At 43.9% G+C, this 22,897-nt stretch overlaps 1 protein-coding gene across 2 annotated transcripts in view; it reads left to right on the top strand.

Moving 5' to 3' along the window:
• Window positions 1-741: 741 nt before the first annotated feature.
• The window catches only part of LEMD2 (LEM domain nuclear envelope protein 2), a 406,431-nt gene continuing 384,275 nt past the window's right edge, over window positions 742-22,897 (top strand). Inside the window, exons 1-2 of one of the 2 annotated variants that reach the window (XM_085651170.1) lie at window positions 742-1,585; window positions 9,960-10,000. In XM_085651170.1, the coding sequence (XP_085507296.1) occupies window positions 802-1,585; window positions 9,960-10,000 (825 nt within the window). In that variant the 5' untranslated portion in view covers window positions 742-801. The remainder of the gene's footprint in view (window positions 1,586-9,959; window positions 10,001-22,897) is intronic. The other variant, XM_085651168.1, reaches the window with a different exon arrangement.

The raw sequence follows: 22,897 nt of genomic DNA, 5'->3' as shown, positions 1-22,897 counted from the left end.
CTCAGAAGCCCTTGGACCGAGTTCTCGCTATATAGAACAGAAAATAATAAATGTAAAGCATAGTCACTGCCTGTTGGATTGACCTTGTCTGTTTACAAACCTGGCCGTACCCTGGCTGGTAAACGGTGACAGCAGGAATGCACCAAGTATCATGACGGTACCAGACCAGAAAGGGGATCTGCAGGAAGCACTCTCGCAGACGCACATCCACAAAATGGTGCCTTACTTGCCTTTTAAACAAGCATTTGCAATGCAAATAGGTCTCGCATTTACGTGAGTAAGCTATTGGCATTGTAAATGACAATGCCTTTTATTTATGTTTTTAAAACGAAAACAAAAATAAAAGGCATTTCATTTGCAATGTCAATAGCTCAAACTCTCGTAAATGCGAGACCTATTGCATTGCAAATGCTTGTTCACCCCTTCTTAGTGCCCCTGCATTTCCACACTTCCTACTGCTGGAAGAATTAGCACGTTACACAATACCAAGTCCTGTCAACTGAAACCCCGAGGAATCGGATTTCCAATCTGGATGCTTGAATCGGGAGGGGGTAGACTAGCCTTGAAATCGGTAGTCTCCCGCCTGAATCGGGAGGGTTGGCATGTCTGGTTGCTGCGGGGAGGGCTGGTGAGTGTGGCCCATATTGGCACTATGACGTTAGCGCTGTCCTCCATATTGTGGTTGGTAAAACATAATGGGATTTGGTTTAATACGTGCGCCATCCTGTGGTTGGCGTAGCCGGGCCTCCTGGTCCCGGAAAGGCTTTGACGGTTAGACCAGCTTCAAGTTTCACTTTCAGCATGAGTATGTCGGACGCGGAGCTTCGTCGAAACTTGAAGGCGCTGGGCTACAACCCGGGTCCCATCACCCCAGCTACGCGCGAGCTATACGAAAAGAAGCTGAGCAGACTGCGGACTGAGGCGCAACGAAGCGTAGGCCACACAGGTGCCAAAGCCGCGGCGCGCCCAACGCCTGCCCGAAGGAGTTGGGCTGGTCCGGAGAAGAGGAAACCTGTGAGCAGCAGAGCTCAAAGAGAGGAGGAGGAGGACGACGATGATGAAGATTATGATGACAGGGAAGACTCAGAGCTGCGATACAGGGTCTCTCCCAACTCCCGCCCCTGGATCCTCACGAGTCCGCTCACTCGCCACGATCAGATTTCCTCGGCACCCACTGCCCAGCGAGAGTGGACAGTCCCTACGCCGCCCACAGCCAGAAGTTTCGCCACCTCTACGCCCCCTAATACTCGGCCCCGTACCCCGGAGAGCGCCTACTGCACCCGCTTTAAATGGCTCCGTGGACCCAACGACCCTCCTACCCCATGGGCAAGGGTCAGACCGGCATGGGATTCGGAAGGGGAGGAGAAGGCGCGCCGAGTCCAGGAATCCTCCTGGCGCCCCTGGGGTTCATCGAAGCCCCAGGTACCTTGCAGGAGGCCTGCTCCCAGCCGCAGACCGCGGGCCTTGGAGCGAATCCTGTCCTGGCTGCTGATCGGCGCCTCAGTGGCCCTGCTGGTCGTGTTTCTAGGCATCCTGTGGGTGAAAAGCTCCGGGAGCTCCGCGAGGGAGAAGGTGGCAGAAAATTGTGAGTGAAAGACAAAAGTAACAACCTGGGATAAATGCGATAGGTTTACAGAGTGAGTGGATTGGGTGGGGTTATTAGTTTCAGAAGTTATCTTAATTGGTGGGGGGGGGGGGGCTTAACGACCAGAGCTGCGACCGTGGAACCAAATTATAGTACTGGCGCCTGTTCAACATAATGAATTTGGGGAAATGACTTTATCTACCCGTGCATTAAAAAAAACAATAAGCCCAGAAATTATATTTCAAAAATACATGGCAATAAATCACGACCTTACGCCCATTAATACTGAATTAGTGTTTCTCCTGTTAGTTGCACATTTATGGTTAAGCTGTGGCAAAGCTTTCCACATTTATTTGGGGCCTTTTTTCTTGTCCCATGGGACTCCACATTGTAGAGCCATTTTATTGGATTTAGTAGCTGTTAGTGAAGGGGTAGACGGTGAAAGGCTGAAGTGTGGTCTGATATGTAGTGCTGGAACTTTAACTTCATTTTATAATAATGCAGTGTATTGAAAGCACAACTTGCATCCCTTTCGGCTACTAAGAAGACATTGACATTTTGGCTGGTCTTCGGACTACGAATTTGATAACATTTCTGGTACTCGCCACTTCGTATCCACTGGTTTAGTCCATCTGTCCTATGATCAGAGGCCTACTTGGCTTGCCCCGCTGACTCTCTTCTTGATGATGGCCAGTTTTAAGCAATTGAGTACTGACAGCAGCCCTTTCTCTGCCCTTACTTTCAGCTGCTGAACTAGTTTGTGCTATTCTTTAATCTTGAATTATTTCGCATTGTATTTAAATCTTAGTACTTAGCTTTAGAGATGGTTATTAGGTCTCGTCTAGACAGCGTTTGTGCTGGCTCTTTGAGACATGCAGTATTTGGGATATGGGCTTGAAAAAACGCCCATCTTTTTAATTGGTTCTTGTTGCTGTCCTTTAGAAATGTTGCCTTTTCATTGGTAAATACAATTAGAGGTCTCTCCTTTTGAAATTTTGTATCCTCCCATTTAGACTGCCTCTCTGACATGTGTTCTTACTGTTCAGGTTATTTATACCTTATAACTCCTTCTTTTTTTAATTTAATTTTTGTTGGTTTTTTTTTTTTGCCTGCCTCTTTGCACTCTAACTTTTCTGTTTACTTGTTTTACATTGACGCCAAGCACTACCAGCTCGGCGCGCCCTTTATTTTTAAGTATTACAGCACCTTTCTTTTGTTTTGCACAGCTGTGCTTTCCCTTCTATAATCAGTTTGTTATTGCAGTGGCATTTTTCGTTTTTAAACACATGCTTATCATGATGCCAAGACTTAAACTGAACAGCGCATGCTTTACGGCCGCCTGATCTTTCAGCATGCTGTGTTCCAGCCAGACTTTGGTGCCACAACACAAGTGCTTTGAGCAGTCTTCTGCCCCTCACCCGGCGCACCACACTGCTCCCCAGCTAAGTGAAATCAATGCTCAGCCGTTGGCACTTTCCAGCCGCGTCTCCCTCCCTGAAGGTGAGCTTATCTCAGCTAGTCGCAGACCGCCTGTGTCCTCCGTTTCATTGCTGTATACAGTGGTGGTGCTGATCAACAAACTGAAAACCCATCTTTGATGTGTGCCCACGATTCTCATTATAGGGGCCATCCTCTACATTGTGCCTCCAAAGGCAATTCTGTGCCCTCTACATCAGTGTCATTCAGGCTATAATCCACGTGTTTTGGGAGCGAGCACTTGTTCAAGCCCTGATGGTCTGATGCTTCTTGAGCTCCAGGCCTCATGTATCCTGCTGGTGTCCCATGCTTGCTGCAAGCTCTTTAGTGGAATCTTTGCCTTCAGTGGGCCCAGAACTGTGGGGGCCTTATGGACAGCATTTGCATTTCAGACAAATCTGCAGTGGTGAATCGCTTCATGTGCTGCAGAGAATTCTCCTTACCTCAGCCATAGCTTACAGCTGGGACAGATGCACCATTTCTAAGTTTGATGGAGGTGGGTGGGAGCAGCTCCTTTATGCGGAGATCTCTGATCACCAATGGAGCAGCGCCATCACATAAATCTTTTGTAATTGCACGCCACCAGCTGACCCTGAAGCTTTTCTTTCTTCTATAAAGGACAGGTGAGTCAATGTCCTGATGAATAACAGAACTGCCATGTTGTTCTGAAACTACCAGGGTGGAATGGGCAGCTATGCTCTTTGTCTGGAGGCTCTTGAGGCTGTGACAGTTCCTTGAACCTCACAGTATCTTCCTGGCAGACAGTAACCTGGTGAGTTCCTTCAACATCAGGGAGGACAAACTCAGAAGGCATTATCTTGCCGATCACGAATGGCAAACGCATCCAAAGGTGGCACAGGCCATCTTCGCCCAGCGTGGTATGCCCTCATTAGATCTGTTTACTACCTTTAAATGCTCAGCACCCTGGAGTTTACTTCTTGGGGATTCCTATGAGATACTTTTAATCATCGGTAGGGCTCATGCCTACTTTGCACGTTTTCTCCTCAGCCGGAGACCCCACAGGTCCTCAAGAAGGTCTGCCAAGAAACAGGCTCAGCTCTTTCTGATAGCCCTTGACTGGGCTTGTAGTATCTCGAATTTATCGCTCCTTACTCTCAGCATTTACCCTCCACTTAAGATGCTTCTTTGGGAGGGGCTGACGGCCCAGCAACAGGGCACATTCCTGTATCTAAATCTCCACAATCTACACTTCAATACATGGAGACTGAGAGGCATGAATTGACTGGTTTTGATCTTCTCTCTGGTAGATATTATTTTGACTGCTTGCTGACCATCCGCAAGGTCCATTTGTTCAGGCCATTAGTCTAAATTTGTCATCTGATGCGATTCCTAGCAGGTTGAGCCTCTGAAGGTTAGGTCGTCTAATGCCGTTTTTTATTTGATTGATTTTTGGCCCAACAAGGTTTTGCTGTGGGCATTTTTTCAAGGCTCTTTTCAGCTTTTCATCATTTGCCGGATCAACATGTTGAAGTCACATGTTGTGATGTATTTTTTGAATTTTTAAAAAAGCGCCTGCCCTCTTAGTATGCCACATTGGGATTTATATTTGGTCCTTACCGTTCTGCTTCGTCCTCACTTCGACCCCATGCTTTTAACTCTAAATATTATGCTTCTCATTATCTTCGATTCTGCGCACAGCAACTGAGTGAGTTGTAAGCAGTATTGCTCCAGCCTCCATATACTGCCTTCCTTCATGAAAAACTGATACTTGGGACGCATGCATCCTTTATTATGAAAGTAGTGTCACCCTCTCGTGTGGGTCAGTCATCACGCATCGTAATACTTTTCTCTGCCACACCTCTCTAAGGAGGAGGAGAGGCTACATCAGCTGGATCCTAAGAGTGTCTACATTGCTAGGAGAAAGGAGTATTGAGTGTATGATCAACTGTTGTTGAATCCCCTGGTGCGAAGAATGGAAAGGTGGTCTGAACACTGACCTTTTCGCAAGGGATTTTTCTTTGTGAAAAGCTGTTTTACACCATAGCCAAAAAGATCCTGCTAAGCGAGTTCCTGTTTGGGACATCTACCAAGTCTCCATGTGGGTGATGGAGGGTCATTTTGCCTGTTTGGTCTTGCAGGATTTCCTAGTGTAAAGTCCACTCCTTGTACTCTTCTCCTTTAGAGGCATGACTTTGGTATCTATTCAGAATGTGGGAACTGTTCTTCAGGAGAAAAAGTTACTTACCTTCAGTACTGATCTTTCTGGCACATAATCTGTCTAACTCCAGATTCTTCTCTATCCACCCTCACTCCCTGAAATTACTTTTCAGAATCAGAAAGGTTTTAAGTTGGGTCATACACACGGTCGATATTCTCAAATTTGTCAGTCACGCGCCATGTGTGATGGCGTGGAAAATGTAAATGAATAAACTGACGGGGTGGCGCCTATGTGGAGCTGTGTGCTGTCCTGTCCAGAGCTGGAACACAGTCAAAACCAAGGTCCCCATGCCAGCATGCAGTAACTATTGCAAAGAGTTGGCTGGATCCAGTCTTGCTACTGTTGACATTCACAAGGTGAGGAACCAGCAGTTTTCATCAGAAAGAGTATTAGCAAAGGTAAATAACTTGTTCATCTTGTATATGACAAGGATGTGGTTAAATCAGGAGGGTAGGATTGTAAATTGCATGCATTTCCATATTACAGCACAAGCACCATTACTACTTCCAGCATGCTATCTGCCTACGCGTTTGCGCCCGCTTTGTGCTTCCCCGGGGCACTTTGGTATTACAGAAGTGGCTGCAGATGCCTTCACGTCCCCTTCTGTTATACAGATAGCGCTGACGCTACATGTGCGCCATCACTATCTCAGTAGGGCATTTCCTCATTTGCATGGGGTTTTGGCACCATGCAAATGAGGGAATCTCTTTACCTCTGCACCCTTGCCATATTATGGATGGTGGCACAAAGGCAAAGAAGCTGTGAGGAGGCACACTGTCAGTGCGCCCCCTGATGACTGCCATATGTAGAAGGTCAAAGTGGTCCTATGATCCCCTCCCACCCTCAGACATACCCTCGCAGGCGGGTGCAGTCACTCTCTGCACCTGCCTGCAAGGGGAGGCTTCTCCCCTCTTGCACAGTGAAACACGAGCAGCTTGGAAGCAGCCGCTCCATATTTCACTTGAATCCGCTGCTCCCAGGGCAGCATGAGTTTGTGGCCGGCCTGTGGGCAGTGCATTCAATCCAATAGGGCACACTTTCCCTGTTTGCACATGGCACCCCTGTTTGAAGGTGCGCTGTGGCACAAACAGGGAAAGTGTGCGTTATATGTAATAGGGCCCCAGGTGTTGAAAGTGCCATGAAAATCCATCTCCTTAACAAACACTTTCCTGACCAACGTCAACTAACCTAGACTTCAATATCTGAGTTTACTCCTCTCTCTTGACATTCAAGGATAGTTGGTGACCGCACTGTGTTAAACACCTTATCTTCCATGCTGTATTTGTTTTATCCCTGGTTTTGCTTCCTTACTGCCTGCCTACTATGTAATGCAATCTCCGTCTGTTTTTCTTTACAGTATGTATGTAAAGCGCTCTGATACCTGCGGGTCAAACTAGCGCTATATAAAACTTTTAAAATAAATTTAAATGGGGTGCTTGCATGTGTTTATAATGTGTTTTCTATATGTCCTTCCAGGACACTCCGCCTTTTCAGATTTTTCAATGTGGTAAAGGTGTTTCCAACTTGTTTTGTCTTTTAGAGTCTGAATGTGGCTTGCTTAAAATGCCCATCGATTTCTTTATATCTCCTTTTGCTATACTGTCTACTGTGTGTTTTAAAAAGAAATATTGACATTTAATGAAGGAAGTTGTCATATAACATGAACACCAAGAGGGACTGTAATGTTCGAGAAATGCATTGGCATATATGCTCTCACACAGTGCCGTGATATACTGTTTATCAACAAGAAAGACGTTGTTCTCATCAAGTAATATCACATAACGCCTTTACATATTGATATGTATCCTTCTGTGGAGATGTGGTTCAGTTTGAATATCCTTTAATAAAAGAAAATAACGAACTCCATTAAATGAACTACAATGATAGTACTCTGGCTGTGAAAGTGTAGTTAATGCCATACGGTCGAAATTTGACAACTTTAAATGAACAATATCCAGAGCTACTATCAGTAGTGTTGTAATAGTAACCTCATCAGACAAGATCATGCAAGATTACCAGCAATAATCACCTCAGCAGTGATCACCTTGTAGAAGATTGCCAGCACTAATGTAAACCAGCATTTGCTATGCAATGGGTCTCACATTTGTTAAAGTCAGAGATGCTGAAAATAACAATGTTTTTTATCTTTATTTTTTTGTTGTTGCAGAGGAGTGATTGTATTTGCATAGCATTATTGCAACGGTATAAAAAAGCAAACTTACAAAGCATTGTCATTTTCAATGCCAGCAGCTCTAACTTTAACAAATGCGAGACCTATTGCATTGGAAAGGCAATCGGTCACACATTTGTTGGAGTTATTGGCATTATAAATGGCATTTTTTTTTACCTCGCCATGTTGCAGTCTGCAGTACCTTATGTGTCCAAAAGAGGGTCCTTGGGACATATGTGTCCAAAAGAGGGCCCGTGAGACCTCTTTTGGCCCCATATAGTTCTGCACTCTGCAAAGTTGGAGTTAATGGCATTGGTTTTTACCTAGCCATGTTGCAGGGTGCAGTACCATATTTGGCCAAAAGAGGTCCCATAGACCTCTTTTGGCTACATATGGTACTGCAGAAGCTATGGTAAATCCACCTTACCGATAATGCATTGCATGCAAGACAGTACCACGAGTACATTCAAATAGCTATGCCCATATATACAATTAGTAGCTTTGAAATGTGACAACATAATTATTATATTAATTCCAGATTAGGGTGTACTTTGTGTGGAGCTGATAAAAGGAAATTTCCAGAAGGTCTCATATAAATGTGAGATGTGCTAGTGAGTAAAGTAAGCACTGTCAGCCTTGCCTAAGACCAAGCGTATTCTAAGAAAATAGTGCTCCAAGGCTGTAATTAAAACCTAGGGAGTAACAACACATGTTACAGGGGGTGTCCTCATGAAAGGTTACATGAAGATAAGGTGGTACTAAGGAGGAACTACTAAACCTATTGACCGATGAAAAGCCACCATTTACAAAGGACAGGGACATGAGACAATTAAAAAGATGGGCGGAAAGTGTGTGGAGCATTATGCCCATATCTTGACTACATCATGTATTGAAGAGACCGCGCAAGCGCTGCCTAGGCGAGACCTAAAAACGACTTTGTCAATGTGGAATTTCTCCTATGTGGGTATGCATAGCAGTCATTCTTGCGATGCCCCTGCACCAAATTAATATTATTATTAAAAAGCTTCTGCATCATCGTATGTTTGTCCCTGACATATCTGCTTTAAATACACCTTGGAAAGCCAGCTATTTTTCTCGAAATACCAGTTTAAGTTGTGAAAATGCACACGTTTGTATCCCAAATACAAGATTACAATTTTTGGTATACATATATTTATTCAACTAAGGAAAAACTTCTAATTTAGTAGGCTGGGCTGTACACTGGCTACCTTTAAGTAGCTGGAGAGCTACAGGTAGCTCCTGAACTGTTCGTTAAAGAAGCCTAAACTAAAGATAGAGTGCTGTCTGCTACTTGACAGTGTCCGTTTCTGTTTTGGTTTGCAGCTTGGTCGTCCCATTGGTTTAACACATTAGTTTTCGGAGCATAGTAGCATTTGACTTTGCAAAGGGAAATAAATGCACACAGAAAGGTATGTGGCTTCTCTCCTATAGGGAACCAAAAAAATTGGGTCATCCTTTCCAGCTGCCGGTGCAGCTTTTCTGTTGTGTTGTAAAATACCAATAGTGGTGCTGACAAGTGCTTGAGAAGTGGTGTTCCCAACAGTGAATTCTATTTCAACCAGCAACACAAAAATTAAAGAATTTAATAGCCCTCACTTGAACATAAGTCACTTTGTGACCTGCCATATTTTCTCGTGGCAGAAGTTATAGCTCTATGCAAAAAAGAGGTATTTGTTTTCCCCTGTCTTCCAAAGCCACCGGGTTTCTCAAATTATTCGCTTCTAACGGTTCAATCAATAAGTGATGAACCACTCCTTCAAATATGCTGTGCTTGTAATTCGCCTCAAAGAGCTTTTCCACTTCCTCAAATTAAGCTGTGGCTTGTGAACATTCAGGTCAAGTGTTTAGCAAAGTAGTAAAATGTGCGTTCCCCTCCATAACTACACCCAGTCTATACTGAGTCTTAGAGACTGACTTTTTTGCATGACAGTGATACAAGCACTTTTACAAAGTGACTAGTAAGGCAGATGTCAGTCTCAACATGGCTTGGTAAAAAACAATGCCATTTTATAATGCCAAAAACTCCAACTTTGCAGGGTGCAGTACTATATGTGGCCAAAAGCAGTCCCACAGGACTTCTTTTGGCCACATATGGTACTGCACCCTGCAAGTGCAGTACCATATGTGGCCAAAAGAGGTCCCACAGGCCCTCTTTTGGCCACATAGGGTACTGCAGTCTGAAGGAGAAGTAGGAGAGATTCAGTCTACTTCGTTAGAATGGACGGGACTGGGTAGATTCCAAAAATTGGTTGACATGAGGTGAGGAAAACCAGTTGGCTTGATGACTGGACTAGTGGCTTAACAATTAAACAGGAGACTGACTGTATTGGGGGGAGGCATAAGGGGGTGGCACTACAGAGTGTTGCATCAGTTCCGCATGAGAGTTCACCTGAGAGAGGGTCTCTTTGGCAGAATGGGTGATGGGACGTGGGCTCAGATACAGATAACTGAAATGTTAAGATGGATCACTGAACATCACTTAATGTTTCAAAATCTACCTTCTTATGATGATTCCATGTCTTTTACAGTGCAGCAGATGCCAATGGACTGCGAGGGAAGAACGGATCCAGTAAGTTATCCTTCAAGATTTTCTGTACCTTCAGATTCTTGATTGTGCATAAATTGTTCCTCCACATGTAAATTATCATATTTTAACAGCTGCACCTGTTATGCAAAATTAGGTTTAAAAAAAATCCGATCATAAAAATATTTTGTGGAAAGAGTGGACATGTTGGGCCAATTTCACAGTGAGGTGATGGGCCTAAACCTTTTTGGTGGCAACACCGCAGTCCAGTGTCCTGCGAAGTATATTAAAATAAATCAGTGACTTGAGCCCACATACCCTTTGTACGGTTAACTTCACTGTAGAAGAAAACTACACTGCTCAATATGAATTGCCTTCTTTGGGCTAGCGGTGGGTGGCGATGGGCATCTCTAATTGTTTTAAAGTTTTTTCAGTGTAATAGACCATGAGTTGCTGCAGTGACTGGAAAGGGCTGGAGTAGTGGCATACCATACCGTACAGTGTTTGTTAGTGAACATCTATACCTACATCTACACTTTGATGAGAGAGAGAGAGCAAATTGGCTCAAAACTGCTCCAGAACCAATTTGTGAATCAGGTCCAGCCACGCTGGGTAGACCTTCTATAGCCTGTTTTCAGTCATCATCTTCAGCTAGAGTGTAGACTATTGCCGTATGCCGACATTTAAGCAATAAATATCTAAAGACATTAAGTTATGCACTTTTCAGTTATATATGTCCTGGAACACCAACCAAAACACTTAAAATCTGTTTATTAATCAGGAACACCATTCTCTCGATGGTTGATAAACTATGCACATGTGTGGCTAGCAGCGTATTCAATATAAGAGGTTCGAAAAGCCCAACATAAGGTAGTGGGAATTATAAAATGTGTAAGAATCTACTGTGCGTTTGTTTTTGTTCTGCTTTCGCATGGCCCCCATTTTTTTTTAACCGGGTTTGCTGCTTTTCTTTTTTTAGGTTTCGCCTGCAGAAATCTCTTGTAAACAAAAAATAAACCTTAAAAGAGGATTAGAGCCCACACGTTACTTACCATTTGCTAGCTGCCTTGTCACTGTCGTTTCCTTGCTTGTTATTAGTTAGCACCTTCTGCTCCTTTCCGCTTCCTTCCGGGCCTCAGCACCGTGTCCGCCGTGGAGCATGGACCTAGTACAGCTCCTGTCTGCGGCCATTGCCCTTCCACTGGACTTAGGCTCCTGGAGGTCCCTTTTTTTTTTTTTTTTTTTGGTTTTTTTTTTACTTGTGGACATGCACTCAAAGAGAGCATGCCTCTGCAGTCCGTGTCCTGCCCTCCTTCAACTCTCTTGTGTTCCTTTCCCCACCCCTACCCTCCACTCACTGACTACTGTTGGTGCTTTCTTCCACCTCTCCTCCCTTCCGCTCTGTTGTTGCTCCCCACACCTCCATCGTGATCGTTTCCTACTCCCCTCCCGCTGTCCGATTTTGCCGCTCAATTTCTCTCTTCCCCCGCACCTCCCTTGTGTGGCTTGTTTAATATATTGTCTTTTTTTTAAGTGCCCCCTCTGGCCTGCCGGGGAAAAAAAACACATTAACAAAGCCCAAAAAACTCTCACAGAGCTAATTGGCTTTGTTAATGTTTTTTAAAGATGTTGGACAGACGTGGGCTGCCGTGCAATATGGTTTAAAGTACACAAATAAAGCGATATGATGCGGTGAACCCTGGCTGCTCCATAGCAGTTTGTTTTTATTTACTATAAGCCATGTTGCACACCAGCCTTTGCTGCTGTACTGAGTCTAAAAAAATATTAAAAAAATATTTAAAACGCCAATAGGTCTCGCATAGGTGAAACCTGTTAGCTTTGCCGATGCTTGTTGACTTTGAGCACTGCATGGTCTGTGGTGCTTGGAAATGATAACTAAACTTTATTGAGGTTGGCCTACCCGACTCCTTAACACGGTCACAGTAATGTGGTGCAGAAAAATGCACCAGTGACAAAGTTCCAATGGCATGAGGGATGCACTGCAGGTTTGCACCTCAGGGCCTAGTAAGGCTAGGGAACGGGGGTCATGCAGCCCTCCCACCCGATTCATTAGAACAAAATGTACCCTATCCCCCAGGGCCTAATAAGGCTCAGGGAGGGGGCTACGTGGCCCCTCTCCCTTTTAAGTACAAAAAAAAACTTTCCTGGGGATGAGGTCCCCATGACCTAATGTGGCTTGAGGAGTGGAGCTATAGGGCCCTCCTCACTTTAAAAAAAACAGAAATGGCCCTGAGGGCCTAATAAAGCTATGGGAGAGGGCTATGTGACCCCTCCCCTTTAATTAAAATAAAAATGTCCCTGGAGATGGAGTCCCTAGGGCCTAATAGGGTTTGGGAAAGGGGAACGTGTGGCCTCCCTCTCCATCATAAAAAAAGCCCTGAGGGATTGGGTCCTCAGGGTCTAATATGGCTCGTGGAGAGAGACCACATGTCCCCCACTCCCCTTAATGAAAAGTAAACGGCCCTGGCGATGGGGTCCCCAGGGCCTAATAAGGCTCGGGAGGGGACCACATAGCCCCACTCCCTTAAAAAAAAATCATGGGTCCCTGTGGCCAACCCCCCACCAGGGTTCAGTCTATGGCGAGAGTTTACTGTTTGTCACACTGTTTGCAGGCAGTGAAATTCTTGTGAGAAATACAACAGAATATTAAAAAAATTATCTATTTAAAACAACAAAAAAAGACACTATTTGCTTAAAATAGAGGTCCAAAGGTGTTAAAGATCATAGTACTTGCATCCTTCATATTGTGTTAAAACGTTTACAGCCCATATTTTGAAGCTAAACAAGCACATGTACATGGTTTAGTCCCTGGTGCACACAATCTTTTATGTAGAAATTGTCATGCTACGATGATTCTGTGTAATAACTCTAAGCTGCTTAAAATACTCCGCAATTACTATGTAGAATCTTTGACTTGTTGGAAACTTTTTCTGCAAACCAAAATACCTGTGGTGAGCATACTGGAGACAAGTCATCAACTATCCTCTGCACACAGAGTAACTTATCAAAACAAAGATTTATAACGTGTCCAGTACCTCTACACACTTAGGATGTATATTAAGCGCCTTTATTTTGTAAACATTTACACCCATTAACTGGACACAGCCTGCACAAAATTACGTAGAAAAGTAATATGGTAGTTGCCTCTTACTATGTAAACTATAAAATAAACTAGCACACTCAATGGATGATGTCCTGAGTGATGTCATGTGAAATGTCATGAGTGATGTAATATGTGAGGGGCAAAAAAATTGTATGGGAGAGGCGCAAATTGTATTTAGCTCTGCTAACTGGTGAATTTCTGTGTGTGTGTGTGTTTTTTTTTTGTGTTCAAAACGTTAACGTTGCTACTGACAAATGTTAAAGGAGGCATTTGGGGCGAAACACCCACTCGAATGCAGGAAAGAGTATATAAAGCAACACTTCACAAACTGGTTTAAAAAACATAAACATTATGGCATTAAAATTATGTGTTTAATGACCCCCATCTGGCCTTTTGGAACTGCAAAGGGACCTAGATTGCCGTAGGAGCACTGGTGAGAAAAATGCATAGGTGAGTGATTGTGAGAGAGGGCAGTGAAAATGGTAACAGTGAGCCTCCAGAGAAACTAATGAGTAACCTATTTATACCAATCACTGCTGTGGTGTCAGGGTCTCTTGTGAAGCTGCCCTGGTGCCAGCTACAGTGCCATCCGTGACTACAGGTGTGGAAAAGACCTTAGAAACCGCTAGAGATAGTTTGCAGTTGGTGTTCCCAAATTTTCATCGGAAAATTTATGGGTGAAGTCCAAGAGCTCTGAATAGTAATCGGAGAACTCCCCCATTTTGAAAGACTCCAGTGCAGAGTTTTCAAGAAGAGTTTACTGTAAGGCATACTGGAGCTACTGAGAAAGTGGTCAGGGTGGGCTGTGGGAATTGTTTTAGAATTGGCCTAGGGGTTACCAGACGCTGGCGCTAATGATCACAACAATAAGGTGCTCCACCACATCTCCTCAGAAAATGACTGAACTTGGTAAAGAACAGGAATAAATTACTCTGCTGTTTGTCCACCTCTTGCAAAAGGTGAAAGCTTGACGTGCTTCTACCTTGTATGAGAAACTGTAAGTGCTTCTCGAGGATCAGGAGAGAAAACGGGAACAGAAAAGTTTGGAAGGTCCAGTTGAAAGTAGAACTGCACCCACTTTTCTCTGTGCCCCGGTGCCTGAAGATAGCACAGTAAAGTTTGGGGTTACCCTGTGTTCTTCATATCCTGGATTACTATTGGTATACAACTAAAAGTATGGTTCTGTCTGATCAATTGTCACATTATGTCACTGTTAGAGAGTTCTTACACAGAAGATCCTCTTCTCAGGCAAACAAGGTCTGGAATGCACACATACGTGGAAACAACAAAAAAGCAGTTCCATTTGTAGAAATAAGTATGTTGTCTCAGAATAGATATTTTCACTACACAAATAACAGGACAGAGTAGGTGCTCTGTGCACGGAACACAATGTGTAAAAGGTGCTTGTGGAACCAAGGTGGGCATGAGATAAAAGATGATATATCTAAGTTGTTAAAACATATTTCTTCAGTCTTCAGGTAGTATTCAGGTAGTATTTCTTCAGGAAATACTACCCGCCACCGTACCCTGGGTCACAACATCCGATTATATACCACAGCAACATGCGATTCTAAAAATCTCGTATATCTACTGAAATGCCCTTGTGGACTGGTATCTATTGGCAAAACCGAGAGGAAAATAAAAACCAGACTCAATGAGCATAAAAGCAACATACGAAATAAAAACTTGAAATCGGTTGTGGCTGCACATTTCATCGCTCACAACCATAACATCAGCAAATTGCGATTCTTAGTATGTGAAGTAGTGGACATGAAAGAAGGAAGAGACAACAAAAAGTTCTTACTACAACGAGAAACTTTCTGGATCAAACAAATGAATTCATTGGTGACGCATGGCCTTAATGATCGTACTGAATACAGTTGTTTTCTATTAATGTTTGGATTGACCTTTGCACTGTTTCCAGAACCCTTCTCAATTTTATCAACTCTCTAATTTTTCAACATTCTGTATCTTTTCTACCCTCTTTCATACAATCTTTTTATTTAACTTCTTTTATTTTCTGCTATTCCCCCCCCTTCTCTTTATTGTGGTTTTAATACCTCTCTCCATCAACTTTACACACTTTGCACTAGCTTTTCATATTTTTCATCTTTTGATGTCTTCACACTTGCCTAACTTGGATAACACACTCACATTTCAAGCCATTTAATTTTTTCTGCAGATAAACCAGACTTCACTTTTCCAACATAGCCGCCACAGTTTTTGTTGCACCGCTTTCTATGTTAACCACACGGACCCTTTTCGGTAGTACTTTTTCACTTTCTAACTCTCGGGTTATATTTGGCATCGACGATCACACGCCGTGCAAACCAACCGCGGAAGTTATGCTACGAATTATACTATCGGAATGAGGTAACACCACATGTGCTCACAGCACTCGCATTCGTGAATGCAATCGCGTTAATGTCCTGGTTAGTTTCGGACCTTTCACTTTGAGCACCAATGTTTTTAAAATAATTCTGTCACGCCAACACCAGGAGCATTTCTACGAGTGTTTCACTTCATAACAACTCACAACATTCTCATCTACTTGCATGAGGGTTTTTTTGCAGCTCTTTCTTTTCTACATCGTATTGTTACGACTACCCATGGTATTTTACAAACTTACCACGGGTACACCGATTTCCTTATTTCACGTCAAACTTCCAAGTTAACTACACTTACTCACACGAGACTCTTTTCAGCCCGTTTTTTACCATAATATCACTCCCGTAACCTTCTCATCACATTTTTTCCACTGGAACTCTTGAAATACAGTTAGCACCTTGTGAACATTGGGTCACCGTATTTACCGGTTTATTAACTTCCTCAGGCACGTGGCAATTTATTCACCCTCATTTTATTCACCCTCAATACAAAATGATATTCATACCATAGACACTCAGGTCGCCTGATTTTCGCCTAGCTCTGCATTCTTTAGAAATTTACTCCCTGACGAAGGGCAGGATATCTGCCCGATATGCATTGGGGCTTTCATCTAGATGTTCTTTCAGCATTAAGTATAACCCTTTAATGGATTGAAGAAAAGACATCATTATCTCATGAATACAATGAGTATATGTCATACAACAAATAATAAACCTTTGATTTGAACCATTCAAACTTTTATTGATTACCTTTTGAATGTATGAACTTAGCATTAATGGCAGTGCGCATGGAGGGACATATCCCGTGAAGGGAAATGCAACCTTTGTCGTACCATGGAGAAAGCCATTATTTGACCTCTCAACTCCAAACTTCACATCACTGTCTAGATGAGCAGACCCCAGCTCCTCCCACTTGACATCTTCTAGAGCAGGGTGTCTTCAAAATGGGGGTGGGGGCGCGATGCTCTGACCAAAAAGAAACATTATGCTGGTAACAGTGTTTTGTTTAAGATGAGAAAAATGAGCAGCACCAAGCGGCTCTCTAATGGGCCATAACTAACATCTTTTGATGTTTATATCCTGGCTGGGAGAATGTGTTAAAAGGGAAGGGACTTCAAATATTCTTTAACCCCCCTGCAACCCCCACTTCTAATAGCCACACTGTGGATACTTGTACGTGTTACTAAGGCCTGACAAGAATAGTATGTTTGGCAAATGTATATGATTGCTTTTTTAAAACCGTAACAGAACGTAACTGCAATGTTTAAATATGTATAGACCTATTTAAACATCGCCAATTTAATAAAATAATTGTGAAAAATTCTGAGGGGAGCCCGATGATTCTTTTTCCAGCTGGGGGGGCACGGCTTAAAAAAGTTTGAAGACCACTGTTCTAGAGGGTACAGAGGTGTGCCAAGCCCCTCCCTCTATCAGCATGCATGTCTGGGGTATGGTCAAGGTCTGCCCGTGGCTTTGGGTAGACTGAGCAGCTCAGCGCTTCTTTTTGCACGTCTAATCTTCACTCCTTAAGCATATTCCTCGAGGGCTCTTTTCAAGAATTTCTCACGAAGGAAATGTCATTGTGTGTTTAATCTCTCGATTCCCAGCATTTAACCTTTTCCAGTTACTTCCCTCCTCGATTCTTCCACGTCTTGCACTTAGCACCTTGTCACGTATTCCCACCCACTTTCCGTGTTTGGGGCAAGAACTCATGCTTTAACATGTCAGCCATAAAGCCTGCTAGAACTTCTCTTTGTTTCGGACTAGCCAGAGATGTGCAGATGGGAATTTCCCCTTTCGACAGTAGGTGCCTACTTTCTTCTCGCATGGGTGCAAACTGCATTGTTAAATGTCTGCACTGAGTCATTCTTCCAAACTTGTTGCAGATGAAACTCTCGCGGTCTCCTAATTATACATCTGCAGTGGACATGTTGCTGCAGCTTCAGTTTACAACCATGGCTTGTTGCTATTGTCTTCTACGGCTATCTCTACAGCTCGGATATAATTATGTGTCAGAGAACTTTTTTTGCATTTGCTCGCTGCAATCTCAAGGATATTTGTAGGAATCGGCCAGGATGTCTAAACGCAGAGCTACCCTGGTTCATCTGTTCATCATAATGCCTGGGCAGGACCCCTGATTAGAAGCTATATTAGTCGTGTTTGAGCCATCTGCCTTAGTAGAAAAATACATTAACACAGGTAAATAATTTGAATGTCGCTTTTCAATAATTGCTTCCATTTCCTTAACCTGTTAACAGTAAAGTGAAAATATAAGGGAATCCACATAATGCAGTTAGAATAAGAACGGATGTTTTTTTCCCAACCATCATCGCAAGAGCAGACACTGACTCGTCACGTCAGAAACACCACAAACAATTATACCTTGGACCGAAATGCATTTTCTGTTAACTCCTTACCTGCCTTCTCAGTCCAGTAGTTTCTTAATGAGGCTCGACCGACCTCGCTTGGCGCCCTGGATCCAAGTCTTTAACTTGTATCAGTGCCTTGACTATCCCTGCCATTAACGCCGTTTTCGCTCACTATACATATTTTTCTTTTAAGATATGTTGATGTTAGTTAAGACATTAAAATTATATATAATGTACTCTCAGTCGGTCCTCTTCATCCATGGATTGTTTTGCATCAGTCACATTTTCTTACATCACTACAGGATACAGCATGGTTAATCAGTACACTTCAGTGATTGGCTGACTTCAAAACTACGAGAAAATAAAACGAGCAGTAACAAAGGCAAAAGGCTTGCAGCAAATGCAAGATCGCTTAGCTTTGTCAGTGTTTGTTTATATGTGCTGCCCTTGGTTGAAACCCGGGGCTCTGGCATGTTCGGAGTCATTGCTTGATGAAGGGAATTGGTTGGAGCAGCATTAGCATATCGAGGTTGCATTATACCCCCTCGTCTCCCCTTGTTCTTCAGATTCTAAATAAGCCTTTGTTTTCCGTGGGCCTTATCTTGTGAGTCTGGCCTTCAATTGTACGCCTGGCCTTCACTTGTACTGCATGACGTATAGCCTCACAGTGTGTAATGAGATAGGTTAAACAAATATGAATACTTCCTCAACTCACATGACCATAGTCATTCATTCATGCACCACTCACCCTGCATAGAGAGCACTCGCACCATTCTCCCTGCACTCATACACTGCTCCCAGACCTCTTAACTTATTATTAATTCCAAAGGCGAAACCTAATGCATTTACCAGTGCTTGTTAGTAAATGCCTCTATATACAGTAATATAATTAGATGTACTAAGTTGAAACGCTTCTGTATGTAAAAGAATATACGTTTTCAGGGCGCGGCTTGTGCATGAGCTGCTAAAGCCTAATCAGACCCTTGCCGCGCCTCATCTAACCTCTACAGTTAAGACACTTGCTTTTACAACCAGTCTAGTTAGTCGGAGTACCAAGACTTTTTTGATGAAATGTAGCCTTTCCTTATTCACCTTTATTTGTTTTAAACTGTTTCATAGGCAAAATTGCCGGTACAAGGTTGTCCTTAAACGATTCAGACCCCTTGCCCATGCAGGGTGCCTTGCTTCATCATTGGTGTCTCTCGTAGGTCAGCAATGAGTGTTACTAGGCAGAATCCCCATGAGCTCTTTTTTTTTAATAACAAATTTTATTGAAGTCTTAAGTACATCAAGGCCCTCGAATGAATGTTCTGACATTGGCACAACAGATCTAATGTAACATCACCCCATAAAACCTGCACAGAGAGGACACCGCCCATCCCTGACACCTATAGCATTAATACGTCTAACAGACATGAATACCTTATCATCTCTCAGTACCATACAGCTGTACTTCCATCTTGACAGTGGCATCAGCAGACCGTACAGGGGGTAACATAATAACTCGATAATTTGCCCATCACTTGCAAATGTAACCATTCTTCTGGGGGCAGCCTCTTGCCTTAAAGACTGCGATCTCCATCCCCCTGTTCATGGCCGCTTTCCACCCACCGACTGCAGAGACACTACCTTCCAGTGCTTGTCTATATCACTTTTGGCCAGTGTTAGCCCCAAGAATAAAACATGCTGTTTGTACCGTTTCCCTCTAAACAGGAGGTCTTTTTGGGTGTTTTTACTTTTGCAATATTTTGTAGCACAAGGTACTTTTTGATTATCTCTAGAGTATTGGTTATTCAGCTAAAATTGTGTGTAGCTGTGTTGAAAAATGTATATCATTAAATTGTCCCCTCACTATCACAAGATTTAAAAACGACAGGCTCAGGCTGTTGGGACCCTTGCTGCCTAGTGTGTGTTGTGCGTGTTGGTAAACATGTTTGTCTATATGTGCGTCACCCTAAGAAGTGTAGCCAATTTCAGGGTCTAGTTAACCCCTATTTTATCCTCCTAACGTTCACAATAGTAATGTGTATTAGGTTTGAGGGCAATTAAGAAGTGGATCTGACTGTGTATTCTAGGTCAGGTTGACTGGATTTGTGTAAAAGGGTTTATTGTCAGGATTGCCGAGAGCAGACTCAGGAGTGCCGAGAGCGGATTCAAGATGGCGGCACGCTATCGCGCATGCGCGAGGAAGTCAGGCAAGTAGAAAAGCCTGACTTCCTGTAACAACGAGGCTTCGCGTTCTAGTGTTGCCCCGCAGTTTGATTACTGACTTCCTGTTTCCGACGCAGACTTTCTGAAGTTCTACTGCCTGCAGTTTTGCGTCCCCCTTCCTTCGTTTCCTTACTTTTTGCCCTTGGCTGCGAACCGGACGACTAGCTAATATCCAGAGCTCTGGCCAACCGCGAGTTCCCCTTTTTTCTTTCTTGATTCCCGTCGCACTTGGAGTAGCTGCATTTGACCATGCTCCGTTTATTCAGAGGTGGAGCTGGTTGTCGCTTGCTCTGCCCGCCTTCCGGATTTATTCCCGTCGGCCGGCCGGGTTTAGCGACTCCAGTTTCTAGCCCTTGAACTCACTTGAGTTTTGGAAGGGGCGCTACCCTGACAGTGCACTCCCTCCGTTATTCCCACCAGTTCTTTTTGCTTCCTTCCCTGGAACGAGGTAGCACCAACGGATCGAGTGCTGTGTAGCCTTATGGGACTTGGTGCAAAACATCTCTTTGGAGCCTGTTGTGAACCCGATTCATCGCTGGACGTCTTCAGTTGGTGTTACGGTAACAGCGTTGTGGTTATAAGGGGGATATATAGCCTAACTCTATTTTCAGTACTTATTTCAGTGCTGTATCTATTATAGGAACAGATTGCCAATTGAAGATGGGACATGGTCCATGATATCTGTAAGTTCCCCGGCTGTGTTAACCCTGTGAGACTCCTGTGAAATTCCTGTTTGAACTCCTGATCACGCCCAGAGACCCACTCCTGTGCACCCCTGATATAGACACAGTTCAGGTGTTAGGTACTTAAATATTTTAGATAAATCCACTTTATAGCTAGCATGGCCTATTAATACTTTACTCACTGTTTCTTTGTCCTTTTTAGAAACCAAAGGTCCTCATACCTGCTTGTGAAGTGGTGACTGAAGCTCCAGGGATTGTTACCCCTCTCTTTTTCCTTGTTTTGTTTCCCCTCTTTCCCCTATTACCAGTGTGCTCTAGTGTTTGATAGAGGTAGTAGGTGATGGTGGAAGGTTGAGGCATTAACGACAGCATCCTGGAACTCTTTGGCGTTCCTGCAGAATATTCTCCCGGTAAGATTCTTACAGAACGCGAAGCCCAAGTGGTGTGTTCTGCCCGAGCGCCATGGACCTTCAACAGGTGACGTTGGCAGATGTAGCCAACATGATTGGTAATTTACAGGCAGAAACCCAGGCATTAGTAACTCTGGTAACAATGTTTTACAGAGAGAGAGACAGATGAGTTCTGGGGGAGGAGGTTCTAGGGATCCCACCCCGGTAATACATGTAACAACGTCTCCCTCCATACCTCTCGCTCCACCTGAAAGGTTTTCGAGTGAATCAACCAGGTTTGCGGCATTCATTAGCCAGTGCCAGCTACATTTCACATGCAAGGCTCATTGTTTTCCTACTGACCAAGCAAAGGTTGCTTTTGTGATTTCCTATTTAGGGTGATCCGCAGCTAACTGGGCAATTCCATTAATAGAAAGGGATGACCCCTTGCTGCAAGATTACGGTGCCTTCAAAAGAGAATTAAAAAAATTGTTTGACAAACATACATATACCCACTCAGCAGATACCGAATTGCTCTCTCTTAAACCAGGGACTACAGACCTTACTTCATATATTGCCACTTTTCAACGGTTGGTAGTAGAGGCGTGTTGGCCAGAAGAGAAACGCAGTGCTCTGTTTTATAAGGCCCTTAGAGAAGACATTAAAGATGCGTTAGCCCAAATAGTTGATCCACCCGAGACCTGTAAGGAGCTTATAGATTTAGTGGTGAAGATGGATCATCGCATTCAAGAACGCAAGAGAGAAAAGGGCAGGCCTGAAGTCCGGATGGTAACCATAAGAGAGAGGAGAACAGAAGCCAGCCCAGTAGTCGATGATGGAGAACCTATGCAAATAGGTATTGTAAGAGGTCCATTAACACCAGAAGAAAGACGCCGAAGACGTGAAAATAGGCTATGTCTATATTGTGGTAAAGCGGGACACTTTCTTAGAACCTGCGCCACTAAACCCATACAGACCAAGAAGGCGGAAAACTAGAAAGCCCGAGGCCCTGTGATACGAGGACCCCGGGTTATTCAGGTTTAAGTGTCTCCTCTTCTGACCCGAATACGATTCCTTCTAGTCATTTCTTTGCCCGGGCAGAACTTTCTTGGGAACAAGGAAAGGCCCAGGTCTTAATAATGATCGATTCAGGAGACCCAGGAAACTTTATGGATAGGGCATGGGCACAGGAACATCATATAAAGAATAAAGGGAAGGATTACTTTAAGAAGGTGACTACTATTGATGGGAGTGTACTGAAATCCGGGCCCATCATACACCAAACTGAGTCCGTACAAGTTACCATTGAACCAGGTCATAAAGAACTGCTAGAATTCGATCTGATTCAATCCCCTCAATTTCCGGTTTTATTAGGCTTACCTTGGCTCAATGATTAGAGTGGCAGACCCTGATGCAGAGGTCTAGCCCGGGACCAGGGTTCAATTCCCCGCCTCGGCGGGTCTTGGGCTCAAAAAATTCCACGGACCTGATAATTCTCGCCTCGGTGCCATTCCAATCATGGAGTCCCACTCTGCAACTCTGGGCAATAGCTTGCTTAATCTCCACAACGGCCCCCACAACGCTAAGGATGCCTGGCCTCCACCTTGGGGGTGCCCAGGAGTGGACGCCTCACAGGGAAAGCCAGGATGGGTTCCACAGCGGTATTCGTACAAGCGCCTTGAGACCCTTGCGGGTGAGTAGTGCGCTATACAAGTATCAATTTACATTTACATTTAACCCCCTTATTGACTGGAGGAAGGCAACGATGCAGTTCAGGCC

This window comes from Triturus cristatus, chromosome 1_1 (assembly GCF_964204655.1).
Source record: "Triturus cristatus chromosome 1_1, aTriCri1.1, whole genome shotgun sequence".
Lineage (NCBI taxonomy): Eukaryota > Metazoa > Chordata > Amphibia > Caudata > Salamandridae > Triturus > Triturus cristatus.
The sequence above is the reverse complement of the archived record's forward strand: the minus strand, read 5'-3'. Positions and strand labels throughout refer to the sequence as shown.